Here is a 22,916-nt window from a genome sequence, read left to right as displayed (position 1 = left end):
CGAATGCTGACTTCTGCTTCAAGTGTTGGCTTATGAACATACCCCCTCCCTACACTGGGGCTCTGTCCACCCCCGCCTCAAACGCTGCCTCTTCAGGGGAAGCTTGTCTCTCCTCAGCGTTCCCTAACTGGACCGAGGCCCGGGCACCCCCAGGACCAGCCACACTCAGACCACAAGCTCCTCGAGGGCGCGGCTCACCCTCCCACAGGCTCAGCAGTCCAAGCCAGGACTGCAGTCAAAACCGCTCAGGCATCCAGAGGCCAGCCTCTGTGGGAGGACAGGAGGGAGAGGGACAGGACACAGTGACCTGCCCTTCCTTCCCCGTGGAAGAGCCGGGGTCCAGGTTCAGCCAGCATGCCCGGAGAGGCAATGGGGGCTTCGGGCTCAAGAGGAGCACGGCAGCGTAACAGGCGTCCTCCCGGGTCCACAAGACAGGGTTCCTGAGTACCCCTGTTCTGCCCGCTGTGCCCGGCTCGGCTCACGCTGCCATCCCTGAGCACTCGGTGCAGCCAGACCCAGCATAGCAAAGGGCTTTCTGGGCATGAGTTCATGTTAATTAAATCTTTAACAACCCAGAGGCAAGGGTTCCGAAACTGCAGCTCAGACAGAATCACATGCCCAAAGTGCCAGACCAACGGCCACTCTCGCAGGCCTTTTGAATCTGCCTGATCACTGCAGGTCTGCGGGTGAGAGGGGGCCTGGGGGGCCTTGGGACCCCTGCACAATAAGCCACCCCACTGGGCCGGCGGGACAAGAACGGTGACAGTCAAAGGCCTAAGGGAGCACGGAAAGCCAGCGATCATCTCCACTGGGAGGAGCAGAGAGGAGCGGGCAGGCTTCCCAGATGAGGATGAGGTAAGGACTGAGAAAGGAGTGAAAATCCCAACAGGGGTGGGAAGGAGCAGGAACAGGGGTAGAGGCCCAGACTCAGCACCATCCCGACTTTCCCATAACCCAGCTCTAGCACGCTGGCTCTGTGTGTTCCCTGAGCACCCATACCAGGCGGGACCCTGTGCTTAGCCATACTGGGGACACTGGAGACAAGGCTGGTCCCACACAGCCATGGGGCACCAGGCAGGGTAGACCCAGAGTGGTCTGGGTGAGAGGTCAGAGAGGGCTGCCTGGAGGAGGGGTGCTATGGTGAGGCGGAAGGAGGCAGGGAGGGGTTCTGATGGGAAGGCCACACACAGGGTCCCTGCATGGGCATGCCGCTGGCCACAAGCTCCGCCAAGCCAGGGACTGGACCTCTGTCTCCACGTTGCTGCTGCTGGCTCAGGGCTAGACCCACAAGGCCCAAACTGACACTTATTGGCCAGAGCAGCCTAGGCCATGCCTCAGGCTAGTGGCACTGAACAGCAGCAGCAGCACGGTGGCTCGGGAAGCTGAGAAGCAGGGGTGAAGCACAGTGGAAGCCATTACCGTGAAGCCACGCTTAGATCTGCACTCTACCCTGCAGGGTGGCCCTGGGCTTAGGTCCTGACACAAGAACAGACAGGACACTCGCGCCTACAAAGTCCCCATGGGACCCCCATCCTGGCCCCAGACTGAACCCAGGGCCCCACCACATGCATTCTGGGTGCTGGGGAGAGAAGAGCAAGGAAACCCCCCAGTCGCTGCCTGGCAGAGCTCGCGGTCTACTGAGGGAGAAGACAGAGAGCTACAGCCACCCCAACAATATCTCAACGCCAACAGTGATGAGGCTAGGCCAAGGGAGCACGCTGTGAGAGGGCAGCGCATGGCCAGCCCAGGCCGGAAGGTCCAGGCCTCTGGGGAACGTGTGAGCTGAAGGGAGGACGGGAGAAGATGGGTGGGGAGGGACAGGCCGGCCCTGACACAGCATTGAGGCAGGGGCTTGGCCGAGAGGGGCCAGGGACCCTGGGAAGGTACAGAGTCAGGCCACACAGACCGGGCCATGAAGGGAGCCCAGAGAGCACCCTCAGGGGCAACTCTGTGCCCGCGGAGGGCAGAGGGGAGGGGGCGCACCTTCACGCGCGGCTTCCTGTGCTGTGTGCCGTCCAGCTCATCGTCCTCGTCGCTGTCCTCGTCCTCGCAGTTCTGCAGGAAGGGGATCTGCTCCAGCACCGAGCCACTCATGCGCTCTTTGCCATCTTTGCTGGCCGCATTCCTGCCCACGACATGGGGGCAGAGGGGGGCATTAGTCCCACTAGGTGACAAAGTTCAGATGGGAGGGTGCCGAGGGGCCATGGCCAGAGCCTGGACTCCACTCTTAAGAGGGCTGAGTCCACTGTGACCCCACAGGAGCCTGGACCCCAATCACACAGGGGGCACAGGTCCCAGCCTCCTCCTGACACACACTCACCCCAACAAGAACACCCTCGCTCGGACCCCACACCGGGCCCCTCCTTCCTGGGCTCTGAGGCCCGGAGCACGAGCCCCGGCCTGACCATGCATCCGTGGGCACGTGCTGAGCCAGTGCTGAGTCAGGAGAGCAGCCGAGAAAGCACCACTGACTCGACAGCCCACTTTCCCACGGCCCGGGCAAACCCCGGCGCAGGTCAGACAAGTGGCAGACACGCCCGGCGGGAAAGAGGAACTGGTCACTTCGCAAATGCTTGTGCCCCTACTGCCAGCCTCGCCGTCAATGAGCCTGTCCCCTCCTAACTGACAGATGGCCTCCCGTTTTCACTTCTGGCCGACTGTCCAATGCCTCCAACCGTATGACAAATCTTAGCAAAGGACATATCTGACAAACCTGAGTCCAGGGTAGAAACGCAGGTGCAATTCGAAGTTCAGATAAATGAAACATCTCTTTCTTGCCACTAGGTCGGTCCTCTAGACGGTTCTTGCCAACTGCTCACGGTCACTGCTCGGAGGACAGATCTCTCCGGTGTTCCCTCCCCAGCCACCGTGCGCACAGCCTCCTGGCGGAGCACGTATGCTCAGGTGCCCCCCACTCCCCAATCCTGGCCCCCCACTCCCACTCAGCCTCCTGTGCTATGCCTCCAGCTTTCAGATCCCACCTGCACACTGGTGAACTGGAGGGGAGTTCGGACTGCAGCGCTCCCCCCACGCCCCCCGGTCGAGCTCCAGGCTGGCGGCTCATCACTTGTTCTGGGGGTGACCCAGCACCACAAACCACCTGCCCCCGACAGGCCCCTTGCTATTCCTTCCACCCCTCACCCTCCCCACTGTAATCAACGCCACTCCTGTTGCTTGGACCAAACCCCAGAGCCACCCCCTCGCTTCCTTCCTTTCCCCCACATCCATTTCTTTAAAAAGCAGACCTGCGGAGAGGCCCTCCGCCACTCACATCCACCACGTCTTGCAGACACAGGAGGCTCCCGCTCTGGCCCCAGGGACCCTCCTTCTCCAAGCCAACCAGCACATCGGACTGTGTCACACCCCTGCTCAAAACCACGGGCTTCCCACAACTCGTAGACTCCAAACTGCCTATCGCGGCCGCTCCAGCCCCAATCTGATCTGACTCCCGAGATTTCAACCTCACCACAGACCACAAGCCCCATGTGCTCACTCGCTGTGGGCTCCTAAACGTGCCAAGTAGAACCCTAACAATCATCACTCCTTCTGCCTAGAATATTCTCCTTCTAATACTTGTGTGGCCTCCTCTCCCCTTTCCTGTGGTTCTCGGCCCACTGTCACCTCCGTGAAGAATGCCCCTCACCATTGCCCATGTCCCTGTCCTTCCTCCTTTCCACCTTTCCCTGCAGCACTGAACATCAGCAATCGTTAAATGACTTGTTTTGACGAGTAACAACTACGGAAAAGAGAAGGAACAAGGAAAAGTCCCTGGGCCGGCGGCCATGCATTTTGGCTCCCCACTGGACCCCAGCGCACTACCCAGGGCCAACCTCCATGTGCTGAGACACTCCATGTGCTAAGCAGTGTAAGGCCTAAGCCTCCGGAGGGGGGCTGGGCTGGGCATGAGCTGCGGCATGATATGGGCATGAACACGATGCCATGGGAGAGGACACGCAGGGGGACCCAGAACAGGATCCAAGGATCCCACAGCGAAGGGACTGAGGGCTCTGGAACAAACCAGCCCACAGTACGCTTCAGGAAGGAAGTGGCCACCGCAGCACCCGGGAGCACTGCTGACTTTATGACACTGACCATCACCAGGAGGAGGGGCAACAGAGGACCGGGCCTGTCAGGACGCACCAAGCGCTCACCTCTTGATCTGCTCTTCTATCTGTTTCACCAGCAGTGACTCCCCACCGCTGAGCCCCCCAGGACCTGGCGTGGCCCTGGGCCCCCCTTCGCTGGGCTCCACGGCCCCGTTGAGCTCCAACGAGCGGCCCAGAAGGGAGCGCACGCGTTTGGAGCGCATGTCCAGGATGGTGTCCGTGTAGCCCACCTCTTCCAGGTACCTGCAGGGAGACAGAACCAGGGCAGCTCGGGTGTCTCCTGGTTTCTTTATATCAGATAGGGGCTGAGGCAAACGGGGACAGGCTTTTTGGAGAAGCAATTTAAGACTACATGCCTGTGTTTTAAATAAGCACCCCAGGCCCCAATGCGTCACTTTCAAGTCTATTTCCAGGGTAAACCTTTACATACAGGCACAATGCGGTCACACAGATGCTAGTGGGGATGCCGTACGGAAAAGCCAAGACACAGGAGCCACGCTACATGCCCACTGCGGACGACTGTGGCCGCAAATGACTGATGGGGACACGAAGCAGAAAATAACAGAGGCACAGGGCCAAGATGGCCACAATAAGCAGCTTAACAAAAATCCTAAGTTATGAGAGCCACACAATTCATGTTTGTTTAAAAAACTAAAAAAAAAAAACAAAAAACGAGTTAACGTGTGTACAAGTACAGGCCACACGCAAACACATATTTGAAACGTGCCCCCCATGAGGCCTGGAAAGATACATACTCGGTGCACCAGCAGTGACCTTGGACCTTTGGAATAAGGGATTAGAGACGTAAGAGCGACCTTTACAGTTCACTCTACTCGCTTCTACAAATGAGCATTTATTACTTTCACAATTTCAAACAATGAAAGCTAGCTGGGACAGGTCTAAAAGTTACAAACAGGGAAAAAAAATTAATTATGGATATCCGGCCCTTCAGAAGCCTTTTACATTTACCATGACCTGGTCCCTTTGGGACCCCTGAACCCACCTCTCACAGGCTGGAGCACACCTGCCCTCACCTGCTGTGTCACCCCGTGTGCCTGCCTGGGGCCGAGGAGAGGCAGGGGAACACGGTGGTGAAGAGCTTGGGCTCTGAGGGCCAAGTGCCCGAGGTCACATCTCAGACCCCCTCACTTACCAGCTGTGTCATCTCCTGCCAGCACACGCCCTCCCTGCCTTTCTGTGTTGGGGGGAATACTGCCGCGTGGGAATTTCCACCAGGCATCAATGCACGTACGCAGCAGTAACAGGCACCCCGGCAAGTGCTGCCTATAGAACCGTTCCATCGTTAAGGCAAGCTTCCGGACACTTGGCTTAGGGAAAGCGGGGATAGGGACAAACAACCTTCCTGGTGCTTGTCATGCTATGGAAGCATCTTCAATGGGATGATGTCTGAGCAGTGACTGGCTATGGAAGGTGACGGTCATCCATGGGACAGACGACCCCATAGCTCTTACGATGATGCAACCTAACTAAATTATGTGGAAAGACGTCCACAGCACTTTGAGAAAACAAGGCAGTAGAAGACACAGAGAAACACGCACCTGCTTTTATAAAACACACACACAGCCCCCCCAGAGTCGCCAAAATGTTTACAGGGGCATGAGATTCCTTGGGTGGTGGAATTATGAGTGATTTTCTTTGTGTTTCCCAATAACTCTTGCATTCTCTAAAACACATGGATCTCTTTAATAGTAAAACGTAACACCTTTTTTTTTTTTTTAAAGTGAGCGATATCTGGGGTCACTTCCCAAGAGTAGAGAGCCCCCCCACCCCCCACCCTGCCTCCTGTAGCAAGTGTGCCCTCCCTCCCAGGCTGGGCTCCACCCACAGTGTGACCAACAGGGGTCCTGACAGTCCACAGTCCCACCCCGAGGGGGGACAGGAAGGGCTGCAGAGTCTTCAGGCTTATCTCCAGCCAAACACGTCCCTCTCCCTGCCCCACCCCACCACCCCTGTCCTGCGCACTCACTGTCGGAGAAGCTGCCGCCCCTCCTTCCACACCAGCGGGCTGTTCTCCAGGGTGACCGACTCCACAGGGCCATTGGAGACTGCAGAGTGGAGACAAAGGAGGCAAGCTGTCTTCGGGGAGCGCTGGGTACCCATCACCTCCTTCACCTTCCTCCCCTTCAAACCCTCCTCAGTCACTGTCACACGTCCTGCCGAGTCCCTTCCTGAGGGCATGTGAAACCTACCCTCACCCCTCCACGCCCTCTACTCTCCTGAAGTCATTCCCCAAACCACCCCCCAGCCTTCCTTCAGATCCCACCAGCTTATGTTACTCTGCCACACGGGGAGCTGGCCCCGTTCTGAGAGCGCAGGCAGAGCGGACTCTATGCTTCGAGACAGGCTCTGCCGCTCACCAGCTGTGTGACCTTGAGCAAGGTGGTTTACCTCTCTGAGCCTCAGCTTCCCCTTCCGAGAAGAACAGTTAATAACAGCAGCACCTAGCATTTAGGATTCTTGCGAGGATTAAATGAGATCATCTGTTCATTTTAGTCATGAGCTACTTACTGGGCATTTACCAGGCACCTGGCTGGGTGCCTGAGCTACAAAGAGCCCTGCCCTCGCAGGACTCCCATCCTGGTGGGACGGGTCTGATATGAAGAACAACATCCCTGTTAACCCAGCCCTGAAGGCCTTGATGGGTCGCCAGTCCCTCACCTCCACTGTCCTGCACCGTGTTCCAGCCACACCCAGTAACTCCCCATCCCCTAACACACCACCCTCTTTCCTGTTGCCACGCTTCTGTACACATGTCCCTCTACCTGGAACACCTGCCCTACCCACTTGTTGATGAACAAGGAGCTTAGAATGTTAGGGACAGTGTCCATCTGTGTCAGAGGGACAGCAGACAGGACTGGCCTTCTTCATCACTATCTAGCCCCCTCCCCACTCAGGGGCCCTGCAGAGCAGCCCATGCAGGGGGCACTGAGAGTGAAGTTCACGCCCTCCCCAGCTCCCAGGTCAAGACTGCGTTCTGTGGAGCACAGTACAAAGAGGTGGCCCAACTTGGCACGGCGCCACCACACTGAGCTTGGTCTGGTGGGGTGGGCCAGATGGGCAGGTCTGGGGGTGGGCACCTTGTTCTGCCGGTTCTGATTTCTTCTCCCCTGGGTTCAGGTCCGTCCCAAACTTCAATTTATGGTATTTGGCCCTAGAAGAGCAGATGATTAATGATGACAGACGCAGAGGAATAGACAGGGCCAGCCCTCAAATCAGGGGTCCCAGATCCCAGGGCCTCCCACAGTCCGCTCCCTGACCGCTAAAGATGAGCCGACCCCCACCCCCCAACCCCCACCTTTAGGAAGCCACCGTGGTGGTAGAGACACCACACACAGCATTATGCAGAACCCACTCTTCGAAGTCTGGCAGTCTGGGGTGCGACCCCAGCTCCATAAGTCCCAGAAGAAGTCCTCCCCCTCTGGAAGCTTCCCCTGTCCCCATGAGGGGACTGGGAGGGGTCAGTGAGGCAATGAGTCTTCCGTGGGGCCATCAACGCTATGAATGTTGTTACTAGTGCCGATCCTGAACTCCATCTACCGTGTCTTGTTCTGTTCCCCTGTGCTAGAACCACAGAGTACTGGGTGACGGGGAACGGAACGCCGGTTTCCAAACCTCCCCAGGCTGGAAGGCACTGCAGGCGGCCTCTGGAGCCTCCAGCCTGGGACTGACCTGGGGTGGCAGGGCTCACCTTTCCTGCTTCAGCGCGTATTCCAACATCTTGATCCGCCGCACCAGGTCCGTCTTGAGATTCTCTTGCCCTTTCCGTTCTCCCTGGAGGAAAGCCACCTGAGCCTGGGGGGGACAGAAGGGAACAGGAAGACAGCAGGGCTCAAGCTCACTGACGCGTGTCCCTCGCTCACGCAAGGACAATCAGCTCCAGCCCCCACCCCCACAATGACATGCAGCGGCCACTTCTTCAGGTGTGAACACCCTGAGCCAGGGTTCAATGGAGCAGCGACAGGGCATGCTGGATCTGTTTCCAGAGTCCCCTGCCATGTGACCCACCATGAAAGAGCTGAGGAGGAGTCCTTAACCCTTGACATTAAAATGGGTAACTTGGACCCTGCCTTTTGGGGAGAAGTCAGATAGGGGATGAAAGTGGGGGATGGAGGCACGAAGAGCTCCAGGCTCCTTCTCCCCCACCCCGAGGCAGGTGCTGTCCCCTAGGTTGCTGGTGGAGGTGGTGTCTCACTATTTCTACCAGAGCATCTGTCTCTGGGAGGCGTAGGAAGCTACTTCGGGAGCTTAGGGACAAGAGTGGGTGGCTCAGCTCAGCTCCCGCTCCAATGCAAAAGCTTTACCACCCAACCCCCACCGCGGGGACCAAGCGTCCCACTGGAGTCTGCCCAGGGTGAGCAAGACATGCCACAGACATGACCCAGGGCCCCTGCCAACCACTTCACACCGTCTGCTGGCATGGGCTACCCCAGTCTGCTCTGGTCCATCAACAGGTCTTTTGGAGACACTGGGCCAACGGCCTTCGAGGCAGGATCCTGGCCCCTGACCATGTTCCAAAGTCCTGTGCCAAAGCCCTGAGAGCAGGGCTCAACCCTGGCTTCTCCCCAAGTGCTCCACTGTTACAGGCTGGGACAGCCTGAGCTCCAGGCCGGGCTCGGCCACTTACTTGCTGCATGATCTGAGGCAGGTCATCGGCCTTCTCTGAGCCTCCATTTCCCCTTCTAGAAAATGGGGCTCACGAGAGTGCCTGCCCCTCATGTGTTAAGTTCTTCTCAGTCCGAGGCCTAGCACAGAAGAAGGGCTAATAAATGCCAGCTCCTACCTCTCCGCATGTTTCTTCTCCCTGTCTGTTCTTCCACAACACTGAAACAGGCCCAGTTCTTTTAAGACCCAAGCCCCATCCAGCAGAGATGTCCGTGGCAGGCAGGCCTCCTGCCCCCACAGGCAGCTGCATCTTCCTGGAGCCAATCCCCAAATACCACATGCTCACTGGCGAACTTCGGTAACTCTACCAGAAGCCCCGGGTCTGGCCACAGACCCCTTTTCCAGGCCGTGCCCATTTTCAGAGCCCGGCTCCAGGACTGCAAGTTTTCCGCAGCCTCTCAGATGCACACCTGCACTCTCTCCCTCTCCTTGAGGCTCGAAGGGCCCAGAGGACCTACCTCCCCTGTAGACTTGGGAGCGTGGCACAGCTCTGTGCCTACAAGCCTCCTATGGCCTCGGCCCTGCTCTAGGGACCAGATCTCTCCCTCGGTTGGCTGAGAACTGAGCACGTGCTAATTAATGCCTGCCTCTGGCCGGGAACTCGGGAAACGGGCTCTCACATACCTCTGGTGGGGGTCATACATCGATGCACCCTTCCTGGAGGGCAGTTCCGTCACATCTATAGAAATATTAAACACACACTCCCTTTGCCCTGACAGGTCCACTTCCAGGGACGTAGCCTACAGGCATAAGTGCAACGTGAGCTTCCTTCCAGAAAATAAAAAGGAGCATCCCTGCCTCAATGTAAGACAAAAGTATCATGCACCCATTCACTTACAACACCAATATTTACTAAGCCCCAGCTCTGTATCAGGTACAGGTGCAGACAGAGGATACAGCACTCAAGACAGACTGCATTTTCCAGAGAGGGGTGTAGGACAAATAATGAACAGATCATTATATGTCACCAGGTATGGTGTTGGGGTGGGGGGGGGCCCAATCTGTCCTTTGTGGGAATGGACTTTTTCCCCCTTCTGAACACCGTTTTCTCTCTACACTTTAAATCAACACATACACGCATAAATACCTAAGGCCAGACAGGCAGACTCACATGTGGTCACCACCTTAGCAGTCTGATTTTCTGTCCCTTGTGTATCATCTCACTCACCCAAAGCCACCCTGTCCAGTCCCTTTAGAAGGTGGGGGTAGAGGTGGAGAAGAAAAGGTCAATCACCAAACAGAAGCCCCAAGTTTCTACCTCCTCACTGTCCTCGCTACCCTCTGGGGCTTCCATAGTGAGCCCTGTACTTCCCAAGCACCGGAACAGCCTGCTGAACACCCACGTTCATTCAACATCCCGCACTGGTGACTGCCTAGACAGCCCGATCCCGCATGAGCCACTGGAGAGTCCCGGAGAAGACGACTGGTTCCTGGCCTCAGAGCTCTCAGTGCAGTGTGGAAACAGGCAGGAGCATCCACAACCAACAAACCATGTGACTGGGCACTGCGAGGGAACAAAGGGTGTTATGGGAGGAGAACACGCAACCTGCTCCTGGAGGTAAGAAGCACAGCTCAGCCAAGACCTGAAGGCTGTTAGAAGTTGGCCAGGGAGGGGCACCTGCCTGGCTCAGTGGGTTAAGCCTCTGCCTTTGGCTCAGGTTGCTGGAATTTTCGGGTCATGATCAGGTCATGATCTCAGGGTCCTAGGATCGAGCCCCGCATCAAGCTCTCTGCTCAGCAGGGAGTCTGCTTCCCCGGCCCCCCTGCCTGCTTGTGATCTCTTCTCTGCCAAATAAATAAATAAATAAAATCTTAAAAAAAAAAAAGAAGAAGAAGAAGTTGGCCAGGGGAGTAGCATGTGCTGCAGGCAGAGGACAGAGACAAGAGCTACATGGCAGACTTACGGAACGCTAAGAAGGCCAGTACAGCCACATGAGAATGTGTAACAGGGTTAGCGAGGAAAGGCAGAGAGGCTTCTCGGGGTGTAGGACAAATAATGAACAGATCACTATACGTCACCAGGTATGGCGAGAAGGACCGAGAAAGGACCACAGACCAAGTAGGAGTTTGAAAGTTGTCCTCAGAGCATAGGGGAAGCCGGGGAAAGGTTTTAAGCAAAGGAGAGATGTAGTCAGTGCATGTTCCAGGGACAATTGCAGCTATACTGCCGAGAACTGATGGCTGGGGGGTTGCTAAAGTCCAGTCCAGGAGGCAGTCCCGGAAATCCCAGGGAGAACTGACAGTGGCCCAGACCAGGAAGGGGGGCTGGGTTAGTGGATTTGCAGTAATAAGGAGGCAGGACTGATAAGACAGGTGACTCAATCTGTGGGGAGAAGAAAGAGAAGGCAGGAACACACCAGGCCCTCAGACTTGCTGGGCCTGGCCCCTTAATCTCCCTGCTATCACCACAGCAAGCCCCGATCTCCCTTCTAATTATGGTGCGGGAACCTGACTCAGCCGGCTCTGCTCTGTTGTCCCCTTTCCAGCTCCCCTGGCAAAGGGAGAAATGAAAATCAGAAACATGTGGCTCAAGTGAACCAACTGGGAGGAATCCCACAGAGAGGGGAAGTGTTGGCGGCCAGTTCCTCCTACCTCCGAAAATGCCAGCAGCCGGCGCTGCCTCATCTCTGAGTGCAATGGTGGGCTGGCAGGTAAGCCCAGGATCTGGAAGTTCTCCACCCACCATATCCACCCACCACCACTCCCCCCGGCCAGAATGTTAGAACACACACACCCCGGGGGGACTGTGCCCAGACGCAGCTGCGGCCTCCCTGCGGCTGCTCCCTCTCTACAGCCAGGAAGCACTGGAAAGGCTTCCCGAGGACCCAAAGGGTCTCAGTCCTCCCAGGAGCAGACGGATGCCTCTCCCTATCTTACTGTGGACCCTTCCGTCCTGGCCGCCAGTCCTGTGTGTTTCTCTTCGGGACCACCCAGCCCTGTATCTCCTACGCTCCTTCTCCAGCGGCTCCTGGCAGGGATTCCTGCCCCCCAAATCCCTCAGAGCCCCTGGGGAGGCTGGCAGTAAGGGAGGGACCGGCCCCACACCTGCTCTGCCCCCACCTCGCTCCCTACATCCCCCATCACTGCTTCTCCAGGAATGTCCAGTTGAGATTCCCCTGAGAGGGTCCCCCATCCTTGGGGAGCTCCCCTCCCCAAAAGGGCCTCCAATCTATAAACTATATAGGGTTTGCGCGTGACCTTTCATGTTTATCCTGTGTTGTTTTACCTTAAACGTATAGCGTGCATATCTTTGAAATCAGAAATATATATGACCTTAATTTACGTTTTCATTAAAATATCTTATGCTTACATCCAAATAATCACGGGGCTTCAAGCAGAGCCACACAATCGAATTACTCCCCTAGGGTGCGAGTGTGCCCAGTTCTCTGCAGGCTCTCGTGCAGACCAGCCGCCTCTGTTAGCCTCAAAGCTTCTGAAGGGCAGAAACCTCTCTGCCTGCTTCTCAGAATCTCCCACCCCACAAAGTCCTGCTTATTGTCGATGGCATCTGAGCCACCTCCTTGCTCTGATATCTGGGTACCTCCTGGCAGGACCTCATGAGGGGCTGCCTTCCCTGCCACGCCACGCCACGCCCTCACCCAGCGCACCACCGGCGCAACATGTCCTGTGCCAGGAGCAGCCGGACTCAGCCATCTGGAGAAGACACATTCAGGGTTCCTCGCAAAGGTCTGACACGGGCCAAGCCTGCAAGGATCTCACAAGAGGAGTTACACCTCTGTTAAGCGGTGAGTGTTCAAACAGAGGTGTGTCAAATGAGGTGCCCCGGAAGGGGGTGTGTGGAACCGTGGGGGCACCCTGCACCGACCTCCGTTTCATGAGCACAGCTGTTCTACCCTCCCGCCCCCCCAGGCCGCTTTACACTCACAGGGGAATATACAGACGTTCACTGCAGCCATTTCTGACAGGGGTGGAGGGGGGCAGGGAGGGGAGTCTGGAAAGAAGCTTAAAGTCTGTCACCAAGGGTCAACCAAGGGAGCTGCGGTATAAACATCCAGGGGAGTATAGTTATCAAAATAGTACGAAAGCAGGACACCTGGGTGGCTCAGTTGGTTAAGCAGCTGCCTTCGGCTCAGGTCATGATCCCAGCGTCCTGGGATCGAGTCCCACATCGGGCTCCTTGCTCGGCAGGGAGCCTGCTTCTCCCTCTGCCTCTGCTGCCACTCTGTCTGCCTGTGCTCGCTTGTTCTCCCTCTCTCTCTGATAAATAAATAAAATCTTAAAAAAAAAAAATAGTACGAAAGCTCTCGGTGCCGACAGGAAAGGAACGCCAAGACACAGGTATGTGAAAGAAGTTGCAACATGATTTGTATGTGACCTCATGTTTTACACACACAGAGCTGAACCCCTTTTCTAGCAGGAACGGTTGCAGAGATGAGCAGAAAAAGGACGGAGGGGTGGCTTTCTCTTTTCACTCATATATACATAAACACACAGACACACAGACACACACACACACACACACCTGTGAGACCTCTGTGTTCTTACTAATGTGACAGGACAAAAGGAAACAGCAGTACACAGTAAGTGATGCTGCAGCCGAGACCGGGAGAGCCTAAGCAGGCACTCTCCGCAAGCTCCTCTTTAACTCCAAGAAGAGCCACTGGGTGAGGGCAAAAACACACAGCTCTTCTCTTTTCAATCTCAAGGACAACAAGGTGGTACGGTGAGTGCTGTAGGGGGCACTGGTGTGAAATCCCAGAGACCAGGATTCCATCCCAGTTTTGCTGACGACTGCTTACATGATCCTGAGGAGGCCACCAGGCTACATGTTCCTCGTCTGCACTGGGCAGTAAGGAGGTACAGAGAATGGGCTTCTAAAAGCCCACAGACCAGCCCTGCCGCTCACAGGCTGGGATCCTAGCTCAGTCCCAGCCTGACTCTCCCTCAGAGCCTCCCTTTCCTCTCGGACTCTTTGAGTTCTGCCTTCGGCTCAGGTCATGGTCTCAGGGTCCTGGGATCAAGCCCTGCATCGGGCTCTCTGCTCAGCAGGGAACCTGCTTCCCCCCTCTCTCTCTGCCTGCCTCTCTGCCTACTTGTATCATTCTCTGTCAAATAAATAAAATCTTAAAAAAAAAAAAAAAAAAAAAAAAAAACAAGGGACAGGGACAAGGAAGAGGACCACCTCGCTCCCAGAATGTTGCAAGGATGAAATGATACCATGTATCTAAAGTGCTACACACAGTGCCTGGCACCTCCTTTGTGTCCAAACGAACAGCAGCTGCCAGCGTTACTGCTGAGTGAGGGCAAGGACACCTGCCCGGTCTCCATAATGGGGTCCTGGGATCAAGCGAGATGGATGCTGGGAAAGAGCGCCAGAAACAGAGTTGAACACAAAAGTGAGGGGTGCTTATGTAAGGATTCCTCTCCCACCTCAAAGCCAACTCTCATCTACTACACAGCTAAGATCCCTATTTTTGGAGGGGGGAGAAATGTAGAATGCTCTCTTCATTCATCCTGTGGACAAAACTCTAATCAGTTCTTTATATGGGGTCCCCATATCAACTGGACAGGAAACCATGAACCAGAAGGGGAAAACTGGGCTGCTAAAAGTAGATACTGGCTTCTGCTAATTATATCCCAGCTCAGGAACCCTCAGTCCTGATGGCCCATCCATGGATCCCCTCAAATCCTCCCAGCTCTGATGCCCCATCCTCCAGACACTCGGCAAACAGACCCACACTTCTCAAGGTCACGAAACCAAGCCCAAACCAAGCCCAACTCCTCAGGCTCTAATAAACATCATCCCAGGGCACACTCCTCTCCCACGCTACTCCACAAACCATGGGGTCCTTTCCCAGAAACTTCCACAAACACATTCTCCTCCCAGAGTCCTTCTGAAATGCTTCTTCAATGCTGTTTGCCTGCTCCGCAAAACCCTCTCCCTGCCACCCTCCAGGAACATCCCTCCAAGTCCTCCTGTCCCAGGTCCCTTTATCTCCATGTTGGACGCCACAGCACTACAGGGTTCTCCACCTGACATCCTCTAAACACCTCCCATCTCAAGACCATAGCCTGCCCCCCCACCCCCTCCGCACCACTCCTCCACACCCCCCAAACTGCAGTTTCGGCTCTGCAGCTCTTCCATACAGGCTCTTAGAGCAAGTCCTGGCCCTGTCCACGCTTCCACCCCCGGGACACCCCACCCTACACCCGATAGCCACACATGCCGGCCTCCCCAAAGTTTCCTCTTAGAGGAGAGGGCATACATCTTCCTCCTGGGAACCCGCCCCCGCCCTCTTCTCATCCCGAGTCCTCATATAACAGCCATCTTTCAATCCCCCCCACCTCCTTACCCCGTCCAAACGCTCCGAAACACACCCGGTCCCAGGCTCCCTGACTTCCTCTCTCCACTCAGGCCAGTTCCCCGCTCGACTCACTCTCGCTCTCGGCGGCTCCCAAGTTTCCCCGACGCCCCCCCTCTCCCACCCGAAGCCCATCAGGTTCCACCTCCAACCCTCACCTGGTCTGGGACGGGGTTGGGAGGCCAGCGGTACCTTTCAGGCTTTTGCTCACTCCCAACAAGAGCCCCCCCCACCCCGAGTCCTCCCACCACTCTCTGCTGAGTTCTCCTGGGCTCCCTTCAGGGCCCGAGGTCCTCTCCAGGGAACCCGTCTGCCGGTCCGCTCACTCCCACTCCAGCTCCTAGCCGGTTCCGCTCCCCTGCGCCCCTCCTCTCGGCCGGCCCCGGTCGGACTCTCCAGCCCCGGGGTCTCCCTCCCACCTCCAGCCGCCGGGTGCCCTCAGGACCCCCCTCGGACGGCCCCTCACTCCGTCTCCGGGCCGGTCGCGGTCCCCTCCCGCCCCCCCGGCCGTCCCGGCGGCCATTGCTCCAAGATGGCGGCGGCGGCGGCGGCGGGTGAGGCCGGGCCGGGCCGGGCGGGGGGTCGGGGGTCCCGGGGCGGCGCTCACCTGCAACTCGGCGCGCTCGGCCTCCCAGCGGGCCTTCTCCGCTTCGAAGCGCGCCCACTCGTGCTGGATAAAGTGCAGGATCCCGGGCAGGCTCAGGGGCTCAGGCCCCGCCGTAGGCCCGGGGCTGCCTCCGCCGCCACCTCCCTTACCAGCCGGGCCGGGCCCCGGGGCAGGGGCAGCGGGCGGGGCCGCCCCCGTCGGGCCGGGGCCCGCGCCGGAGCCCAGCGGGCGGCAGGAGGAGGCGGCGGCGGCGACCGCGGCTGCCGCTCGCTCCTCCATCATGGAGGCCCCGGGGCCGGCCCGCGCGCCCGCTGTGCCTCGCGCGCCTGCGCGGCCGTACCAACGGCACCCCCCCACACACACCGCCCCGCACCGCCCGCGCGCGCGCTCGGCGGGGGCCGGGGGGGGGCCGATGATGGGAACGAGGCCGTGCGCGCGCCTCGCCCACCCGGGTCGACCCCAAAAGCGCGCGCGCGCCTGCGGGTGGGCGGGAAGGGGCGGGGCGGAGACGCGCGCCCCGAGGAGGGCTAACCGAGACCCAGGCGGAGCGCTGGGGTCGCGCCTGGGAAGAGCGGGACTTTGGGAGGAGCCGCTTTCTGCCCCTCTTCCTGCTTCGCCCCAAAGAAAAATACTAACTCCCTCCAGACCCAAATGTCACTCTCCTTGACACTGTTCCTCCGAGAGAAAGGGCGACCACCAGGGGTGGTCTCAGCAACGGCCCCATCCTCTCCCGTTTCCTGGCCCAGGTCGGTAGTCAGGGTAACCCTTCCCCAGCCTGGAACCCTCCCTCTTTGTGGTTATGGAGCCCCAAACCTCTCCTGTCCCTGCACCAGGAGGAGGTTGCTAAGGTAACTTAAGTCCCTCGTGGTCCTTCTGCCCCAACCTTCATCTGGTTACTATGGCAACCTCACCTAGCACTCAGGTAGAAAGGACCCCAGCCCCAAGGACACTGATTGCTGAGAGAACATCTCTTTCCCAACCCCTCCTCCTAGCCACCCAGCTGGCATTACCATGGTAACCATTCCCCCACCTTTCTCATCGTGGGAGGTCCATGGACCAAGCCAACCAGGTGTTTTTATTTAGAGAAGATGCTCTGCTGAGGAGCCGTTGCTATGGTTACAGGGCCTGGACCAGGAGGTAGAAACAGGCAAGGCAACCCCTGGTTGCTATGGTAACCAGGGACATACAAGGATAGTGCCCTTTCCCGGGTCCCTAAAAACCAGGCCCACGAAGATAGGGGACAATTTTAAGATTGTGTCTCAGGATGGAGTGGGTCTAGGGAAGGGGTTTTTACAGTAATGGCTTTGGTCACTTCTAACCCCACCTTTCTGGGCACATATATAAGAAGGGATGGTTTTAGGCTGCTGGGATAACTGACATCCTTCCCACCCATTCCTGAGATACCCCAGGTGGGGCCCGAGCTCATGGAACTTCAAAGAGAAAGGATTCTCTGACCTTCTCATTGCCACTTTTGCAGACAAGGTGAAATCGTACTCTGCTATGCAAAATTGGCTGATTTGGGGTTTTCTGGTTCTCGTTCCCTCAGCAGTGCAGCTGAACTGGGCTGGAGCCGCCCACCCCGAGCTCCCGCAGCAACCTAGGAGGTAAGAAGTTCCTGAGTGTCACCAATGCTGCTGTGGAAACTGCCCTTCCCCCCGTATCACTCATTTTCTTTGCCTGTCACATTCCCATTCCACAGATGGGGCAGCCGAGGCTCAGTCCAGAGCAGAGCTCAGGCCAGGTGAACCTAGGCCAAAAGGGAACCTGAGTCTACTTACATTGTTTTCTGGGGAATGGAGAGACAAAGTCTCAGCTTGACTGTCCTCTCCTCCCTGGACCACCTTTTCTCTCTCATACCCCCTGCCAGTTTCCTGACCCATCTGTAAGTTCTCTGTGTGGTTTTTGTCTTCCCATCTCTGGAGGGCCTGCCAAGTGACTGCTTCGATCTTTCCCTGTTCCCAGAACACGGTCTGGCGCAGAGAGTCCTCACTAGGTATCTTGTCTGTTGAGTTAATGGGTGAATTAATTCAGTAATTTGCCATATTCAGCTTTGAAAAACACCTGTCAGGTTGGGGCTGCAGAATGCTCAGTGAAGGTGGACAGTAAGCTAGGCAGTCTTGAGTGGACCTAAGAGAGAGCAGAGCTTCCTGGTTGAAAACATGACTCTGGAGCCAGGGTTGTGGGTCAAATCCTGAGTCCACCATTTCCCAGCTGTGTGACCTTGAATGAGTGCCTTCACTTCTCTGTGCTGCTTTGTCCTCATTTTTTAAATGTAATCAGAACATAAAAACGAAACAAGGTAATTTAAGTGCTTAGAAAAGGATCTGGCCCTATGGTGAGCAGCTAGAATTGTTGATACTATCATCATACTGCGATTCAGAGAAACACAGACATTCAGACCTTCAGAACCATCGTTTAAAACCCTTTGCCTCGATAAAGGAGTTTTGAGCCCTTATAGTTGGGGAAGCCAAGACCAACCGCGTCAGGGTACTAGGTGATTCCTTGCTCTTTCTTCTCTGGTCCCCTGCCCTGCTGGTCTGGCTGCCACACCCACTGGTCTCCGAGGCCCTGATTTCTGTCCTCTGTCCTGCCGGGCTCCTCGTGGCCCAGAGGCAGTCAGATGGAACATGCCGAGCACCAGGGCCTGGGAGGTAGAGACCGGGGTTTTCCCTCCATCCTTTCTGTCCCTGAGCTACAGTTTCCCCATCTGAACACCCAGAGTCAGTCGTTTGTGCCACACACATTTATTAAGCACCTAGTGCGTGCCGGGCACTGAGCTGTGCCCTGAGCGCACAGCAGGCAACAAAAGAGTAAGTCAAATCTACGAGCTAACAACTAGGGGAGAAAAACGCAGGGATGAGGCACAGGAAATACGTGGATGATAGGGAGATAGGTTTTGAAAGAGAGTAGCCAAAGAAAGGGCTTCCTGGACAGGTAACATCAGAGCAGAGATGCAAGGGTCACGAGGGAGGATCCATGCAGATGCCTTGGGGACAGCGTCCAGACAGAGGGCATCGCCAGTGCTTTGGCTGCTGTGCCCTGGGAGAATATGAAGACTAGTGTTTGGCCAGCATGGCTGGAGCTGACAGTGGGAGAGACTGGGACCACATGGGGCCTTATGGGCCCGGGTGAAGACTTTGGCTTTTCCTTTGAGTTGTAAGCCACAGAAGGTTCGAGCAGGTGCAGGACAGAATCTAATTTGAGTTTTCACACGATCCCTCTGGGTGCCAAGTGGGGAACAGCCGTGGGGAGATAGGGGAATGAGGGCAGAGAAGGAAAAGGGTCTCTACAGAGTCTTTAGAAGATTCTAGAACCATCAGTGGTCTCTCCGGGGCTTCTGCGTACATAAGCTCTAAGAGTCTAAGGTTTTTAAGACCTTGAAGATTCTATGATTCCAAAGGTTCCCCCCATCACCCCCGCCATGCCCGCCTGCCTGCACAGTAATGTGAGGTCAGGGTTGTTGTCTGTTGCTGTGTGCTGTGTGTCTGCTGCTGGGTCCCCAATGCCTAGAACAGTGCCAGGAGTATTGTAGGAGTTCCACAGAGAGGGAAAAACTGAAGGAAGGAAGAATCAATCTAAGGTCCAGATGGTGATTCCAAGGTTTTAAAGATTAAGAAGTTGCTCTTAAAGTGCAACTCAGATTCTTAAATGCCAACCGAGCTGGGTCACAGGAGGGCAGGCAGGCCTGGGATGGGTGAAGAGGGGGAGGAGGGCATTCCTGGTAGGAAAGAGAGGGGAGAGAGGAGGCAGGAAGACCCGGGGCCTTGAGCCACAGTACAATTTGGCTTCAGGAGCCTGAGGCCTTATAGACTCTGAGAACCCTGACCTGGGGGATCAGTTTTCCATCAAGTGCACTTTCAGTGCCCACCTGTGTGCCGGGAACACAGAGATGACTGAAGAAGCCCTGGCTTTACCCTCCCAGGTCTCAGTCTCGTGGAGCAGACACACCCATCACTGGATGGTTCCCAGCAGAATGCGCAGGGCTGGGATGGGGAGCCCAGAGCCTTCAAGAGCCCACAGACAACTTATCGCCCAGCTTGGGGTTCAGGGAGGGCTTCCTGCAGGAGGAGGCATCAGAGCTGAGGCCTAAAAGCGGAGGCAGGAGTTCTGCAGGGGAAAAGAGGCATGGGGAGAAGGGGTGTTCGAGAAGAGCATCTTCTAAGCAGAAAGAACAGAATATACAAAGGCATCTGTGGGAGGAAAAGTCCAAGGTGGCTTAGGCCGAGTTTGGCACATGGCAGGAGGTGGAACTGGACTGGTGCACCAGCAAGAGACCCAGGGTCCTCCCAGGCCTGGTGGGATGTTATAAGAAACTGAAACTTTTTCCTCAGGGTACTGGGTAGCCATGGCAGGTGCTGAGCAGGGAAGGAGAGGTCAGGTTTGTGCTTTATGAAGATCCCTCTGGCTACCATGAGCAGCCGACTTGGTCGGGAGACCAGGGGAGGCTGAGCAGGGATCTGGGTGGACCAGGATTGAAGGCGAGATTGGCTGGGTCTCTGATGTCCCCCTTTATTGGAGGAGTAGAACCCTCCGGAAATCCTTCATGAAGAAACTTTTGAGTATTTGCTCAGAGCCCAACACCTCCTGTGCTGGAGACCAGCGGGAGCTTGGCGTTGCGTTGGGGAACTGGGAGACAGCGCCCTCTGGAGGTTGCTTAGGAGTGCAGCAGGTGAATTCAGGGCCGGGGTGTGTCCTCCGGTCCACAGTCGCTTATCAGAAGAGGCTTAAAAAAAAAATCATTATTTTATTTTTATCTTTTAATTTCTTATTTGATAGGATGTGGCATTCAAAGTATTTATATTTTTTAATTTCAGGTTTTTAGTTCAATTCTAGTTAGTTAACACATATGATAAAATTGCCTTGTTTTTTGTTTTTTTAATTAGTGGTCAAGATTAAAAATTGGGATAGTTGTGATTTAAGAAAACACTTCTAGCTTCTCTTGCAAAACCAAAACGACCTGGCTGACCAGTGGGAAGGAGACAGCCAGATGGTCCAGTGTTTGAGGAAGTGAAAAGAGGACAGTGGGGGAGGGGCTTGGTGGGCCAATGCTGAGGCCAGCAGCTTCGTTCCTCCCCTCCCCCCACCCACCCACCCCCACCCCAGCCAGAGTGTGAGAGGACAGGAGAGACAGATGGGGGAGGGGGGGGCTTCCTGGAGGAGGGAATGGTGGAGCAGAAGGTGCGGGGCCTGGAAATGGAGTGGGACATTTGTAACTGAATCCAAACCTGAATGAGAAGTTGCCAAAGAAAAGGATAAAGATTAGATGCAGTTGAACAAGGAAGGAGGGAGGGCGAATCATTTGGTAAAAACCTTGCTAAGCACCAGGCTCTGTGCTGGGGGGGAACTAGGGACCCAGCAGTGACTGAAACAAGCTCAGAACCTGCCCAGTGGGAGGATACAGACCTGTTCCCACGCAGTAATAGCACAGAGTGGTGGGCTGGGGTGGGAGAAGCCAAGGAGCTGAGGGACCCCAGAGGGGTTGGATGGAAGGTCGGAGAGCGCTTCCTGGAGGAGGGGAAGTCAGAGCTGAAACCAAATAGAGAAAGAGCTGGGATAGAAGGGCAGCACTAGCGATGGGGGTGTTGAGGGGTAGGAGGCTTCTGGCAACCGCCTCCAGCCTCCCCTTTCGTTCCCCCCTCCCCAGGATGCCCCGGAAGCCCAGCTAGGGCCCGACTTTGGCCCCATGCGTCTCACCCGCTGCCAGGCTGCCCTGGCAGCCGCCATCACCCTCAACTTCCTGGTCCTCTTCTATGTCTCATGGCTGCAGCACCAGCCCAGGAACTCCCGGGCCCGGAGTCCCCGCCGTGGAGTGGCTGCCGGCCCCCGTGTCACCATCCTGGTGCGGGAGTTCGAGGCCTTTGACAACGCGGTGCCTGAGCTGGTGGACTCCTTCTTGCAACAAGACGCCGCCCAGCCCGTGGTGGTGGCCGCGGACACACTCCCCTACCCGCCCCTGGCCCTTCCCCGGGTTCCCAACGTTCGCCTGGCGCTGCTCCAGCCGGCCCTGGACCGGCCCGCCGCGGCCTCGCGCCCCGAGACCTACGTGACCACCGAGTTCGTGGCCCTCGTGCCTGACGGGGCGAGGGCTGAGGCTCCGGGCCAACTGGAGCGCATGGTGGAGGTGCTCCGGACAGGAGGGGCACGCCTGGTGGCCGCCCCTGTCGCCTCAGCAAACCCTGCCCGGTGCCTGGCCCTGAACGTCAGCCTGCGGGAGTGGACTGCCCGCTACGGCCCCGCGCCCTCCGCGCCCCGCTGTGACGCCCTGGACGGAGACGCGGTGGTGCTCCTGCGCGCCCGCGACCTCTTCAACCTGTCGGCTCCTCTGGCCCGGCCGCTGGGCACCGGCCTCTTCCTGCAGACGGCCTTGCGGGGCTGGGCGGTGCAGCTACTTGACCTGCCGTTCGGCGTGGCGCGCCAGCCACCCCTGGCCACGGCCCACGCGCGCTGGAAGGCAGAGCGCGAGGGGCGCGCGCGGCGGGCAGCACTGCTGCGCTCGCTGGGCATCCGCCTGGTAAGCGGGGAGGGCGGGCGCCTCGAGTGGTTCGGTTGCAGCAAGGAAACCCCGCGCTGCTTCGGGACGGTGGTGGGTGACACACCGGCCTACCTCTATGAGGAGCGCTGGACGCCCCCGTGCTGCCTGCGCGCTCTGCGGGAGACCGCCCGCTATGTGGTGGGCGTGCTGGAGGCGGCCGGTGTGCGGTACTGGCTGGAGGGCGGCTCGCTGCTCGGGGCCGCCCGCCACGGGGACATCATCCCGTGGGACTACGATGTGGACCTGGGCATCTACCTGGAGGACGTGGGCAACTGCGAGCAGCTGCGGGGGGCTGAGGCGGGCTCCGTGGTGGACGAGCGTGGCTTCGTGTGGGAGAAGGCCGTAGAGGGCGACTTCTTCCGTGTGCAGTACAGTGAGAGCAACCATCTGCACGTGGACCTTTGGCCCTTCTACCCCCGCAATGGAGTCATGACCAAGGACACATGGCTGGATCACCGGCAAGATGTCGAGTTCCCTGAACACTTCCTGCAGCCTCTCGTGCCCCTGTCCTTTGCTGGCTTCGTGGCGCAAGCACCTAACAACTACCGTCGCTTCCTGGAGCTCAAGTTCGGCCCCGGGGTCATCGAGAACCCAGAGTACCCCAACCCGTCCCTCCTGCGTTTGGCAGGAAGTGGCTGAAGTTCCTACGTCCGCCCCGGGGGGGG

The 22,916-nt window shown here is 57.3% G+C and overlaps 2 protein-coding genes across 4 annotated transcripts in view; one reads left to right on the top strand and one right to left on the bottom strand.

The window, feature by feature from the left end:
• The window catches only part of STRN4 (striatin 4), a 25,397-nt gene extending 9,381 nt beyond the window's left edge, over window positions 1-16,016 (bottom strand). For both annotated transcript variants that reach the window (XM_059383744.1, XM_059383745.1), the window contains exons 1-6: window positions 15,720-16,016; window positions 7,816-7,919; window positions 7,205-7,278; window positions 6,094-6,172; window positions 4,152-4,349; window positions 1,984-2,125 (exon numbers count right to left, since the gene is read on the bottom strand). In XM_059383744.1, coding sequence (XP_059239727.1) covers window positions 1,984-2,125; window positions 4,152-4,349; window positions 6,094-6,172; window positions 7,205-7,278; window positions 7,816-7,919; window positions 15,720-16,001 — 879 coding nt within the window. In that variant the 5' untranslated portion in view covers window positions 16,002-16,016. The remainder of the gene's footprint in view (window positions 1-1,983; window positions 2,126-4,151; window positions 4,350-6,093; window positions 6,173-7,204; window positions 7,279-7,815; window positions 7,920-15,719) is intronic.
• FKRP (fukutin related protein) lies at window positions 15,611-22,916 on the top strand. Of its 2 annotated transcripts, none has more exons than XM_059383746.1 (3): window positions 15,611-15,666; window positions 17,266-17,323; window positions 21,364-22,916. In XM_059383746.1, exon 3 carries the CDS (start codon window positions 21,403-21,405, stop codon window positions 22,888-22,890), a length of 1,488 nt encoding a protein of 495 aa, XP_059239729.1. In that variant the 5' UTR covers window positions 15,611-15,666; window positions 17,266-17,323; window positions 21,364-21,402; the 3' UTR covers window positions 22,891-22,916. The 2 variants fall into 2 exon arrangements, with proteins under 2 accessions (XP_059239729.1, XP_059239730.1); XM_059383747.1 differs by having other exon boundaries at window positions 15,648-15,666; window positions 17,269-17,323.

This window comes from Mustela nigripes, chromosome 17, assembly GCF_022355385.1.
Source record: "Mustela nigripes isolate SB6536 chromosome 17, MUSNIG.SB6536, whole genome shotgun sequence".
Lineage (NCBI taxonomy): Eukaryota > Metazoa > Chordata > Mammalia > Carnivora > Mustelidae > Mustela > Mustela nigripes.
The sequence above is the reverse complement of the archived record's forward strand: the minus strand, read 5'-3'. Positions and strand labels throughout refer to the sequence as shown.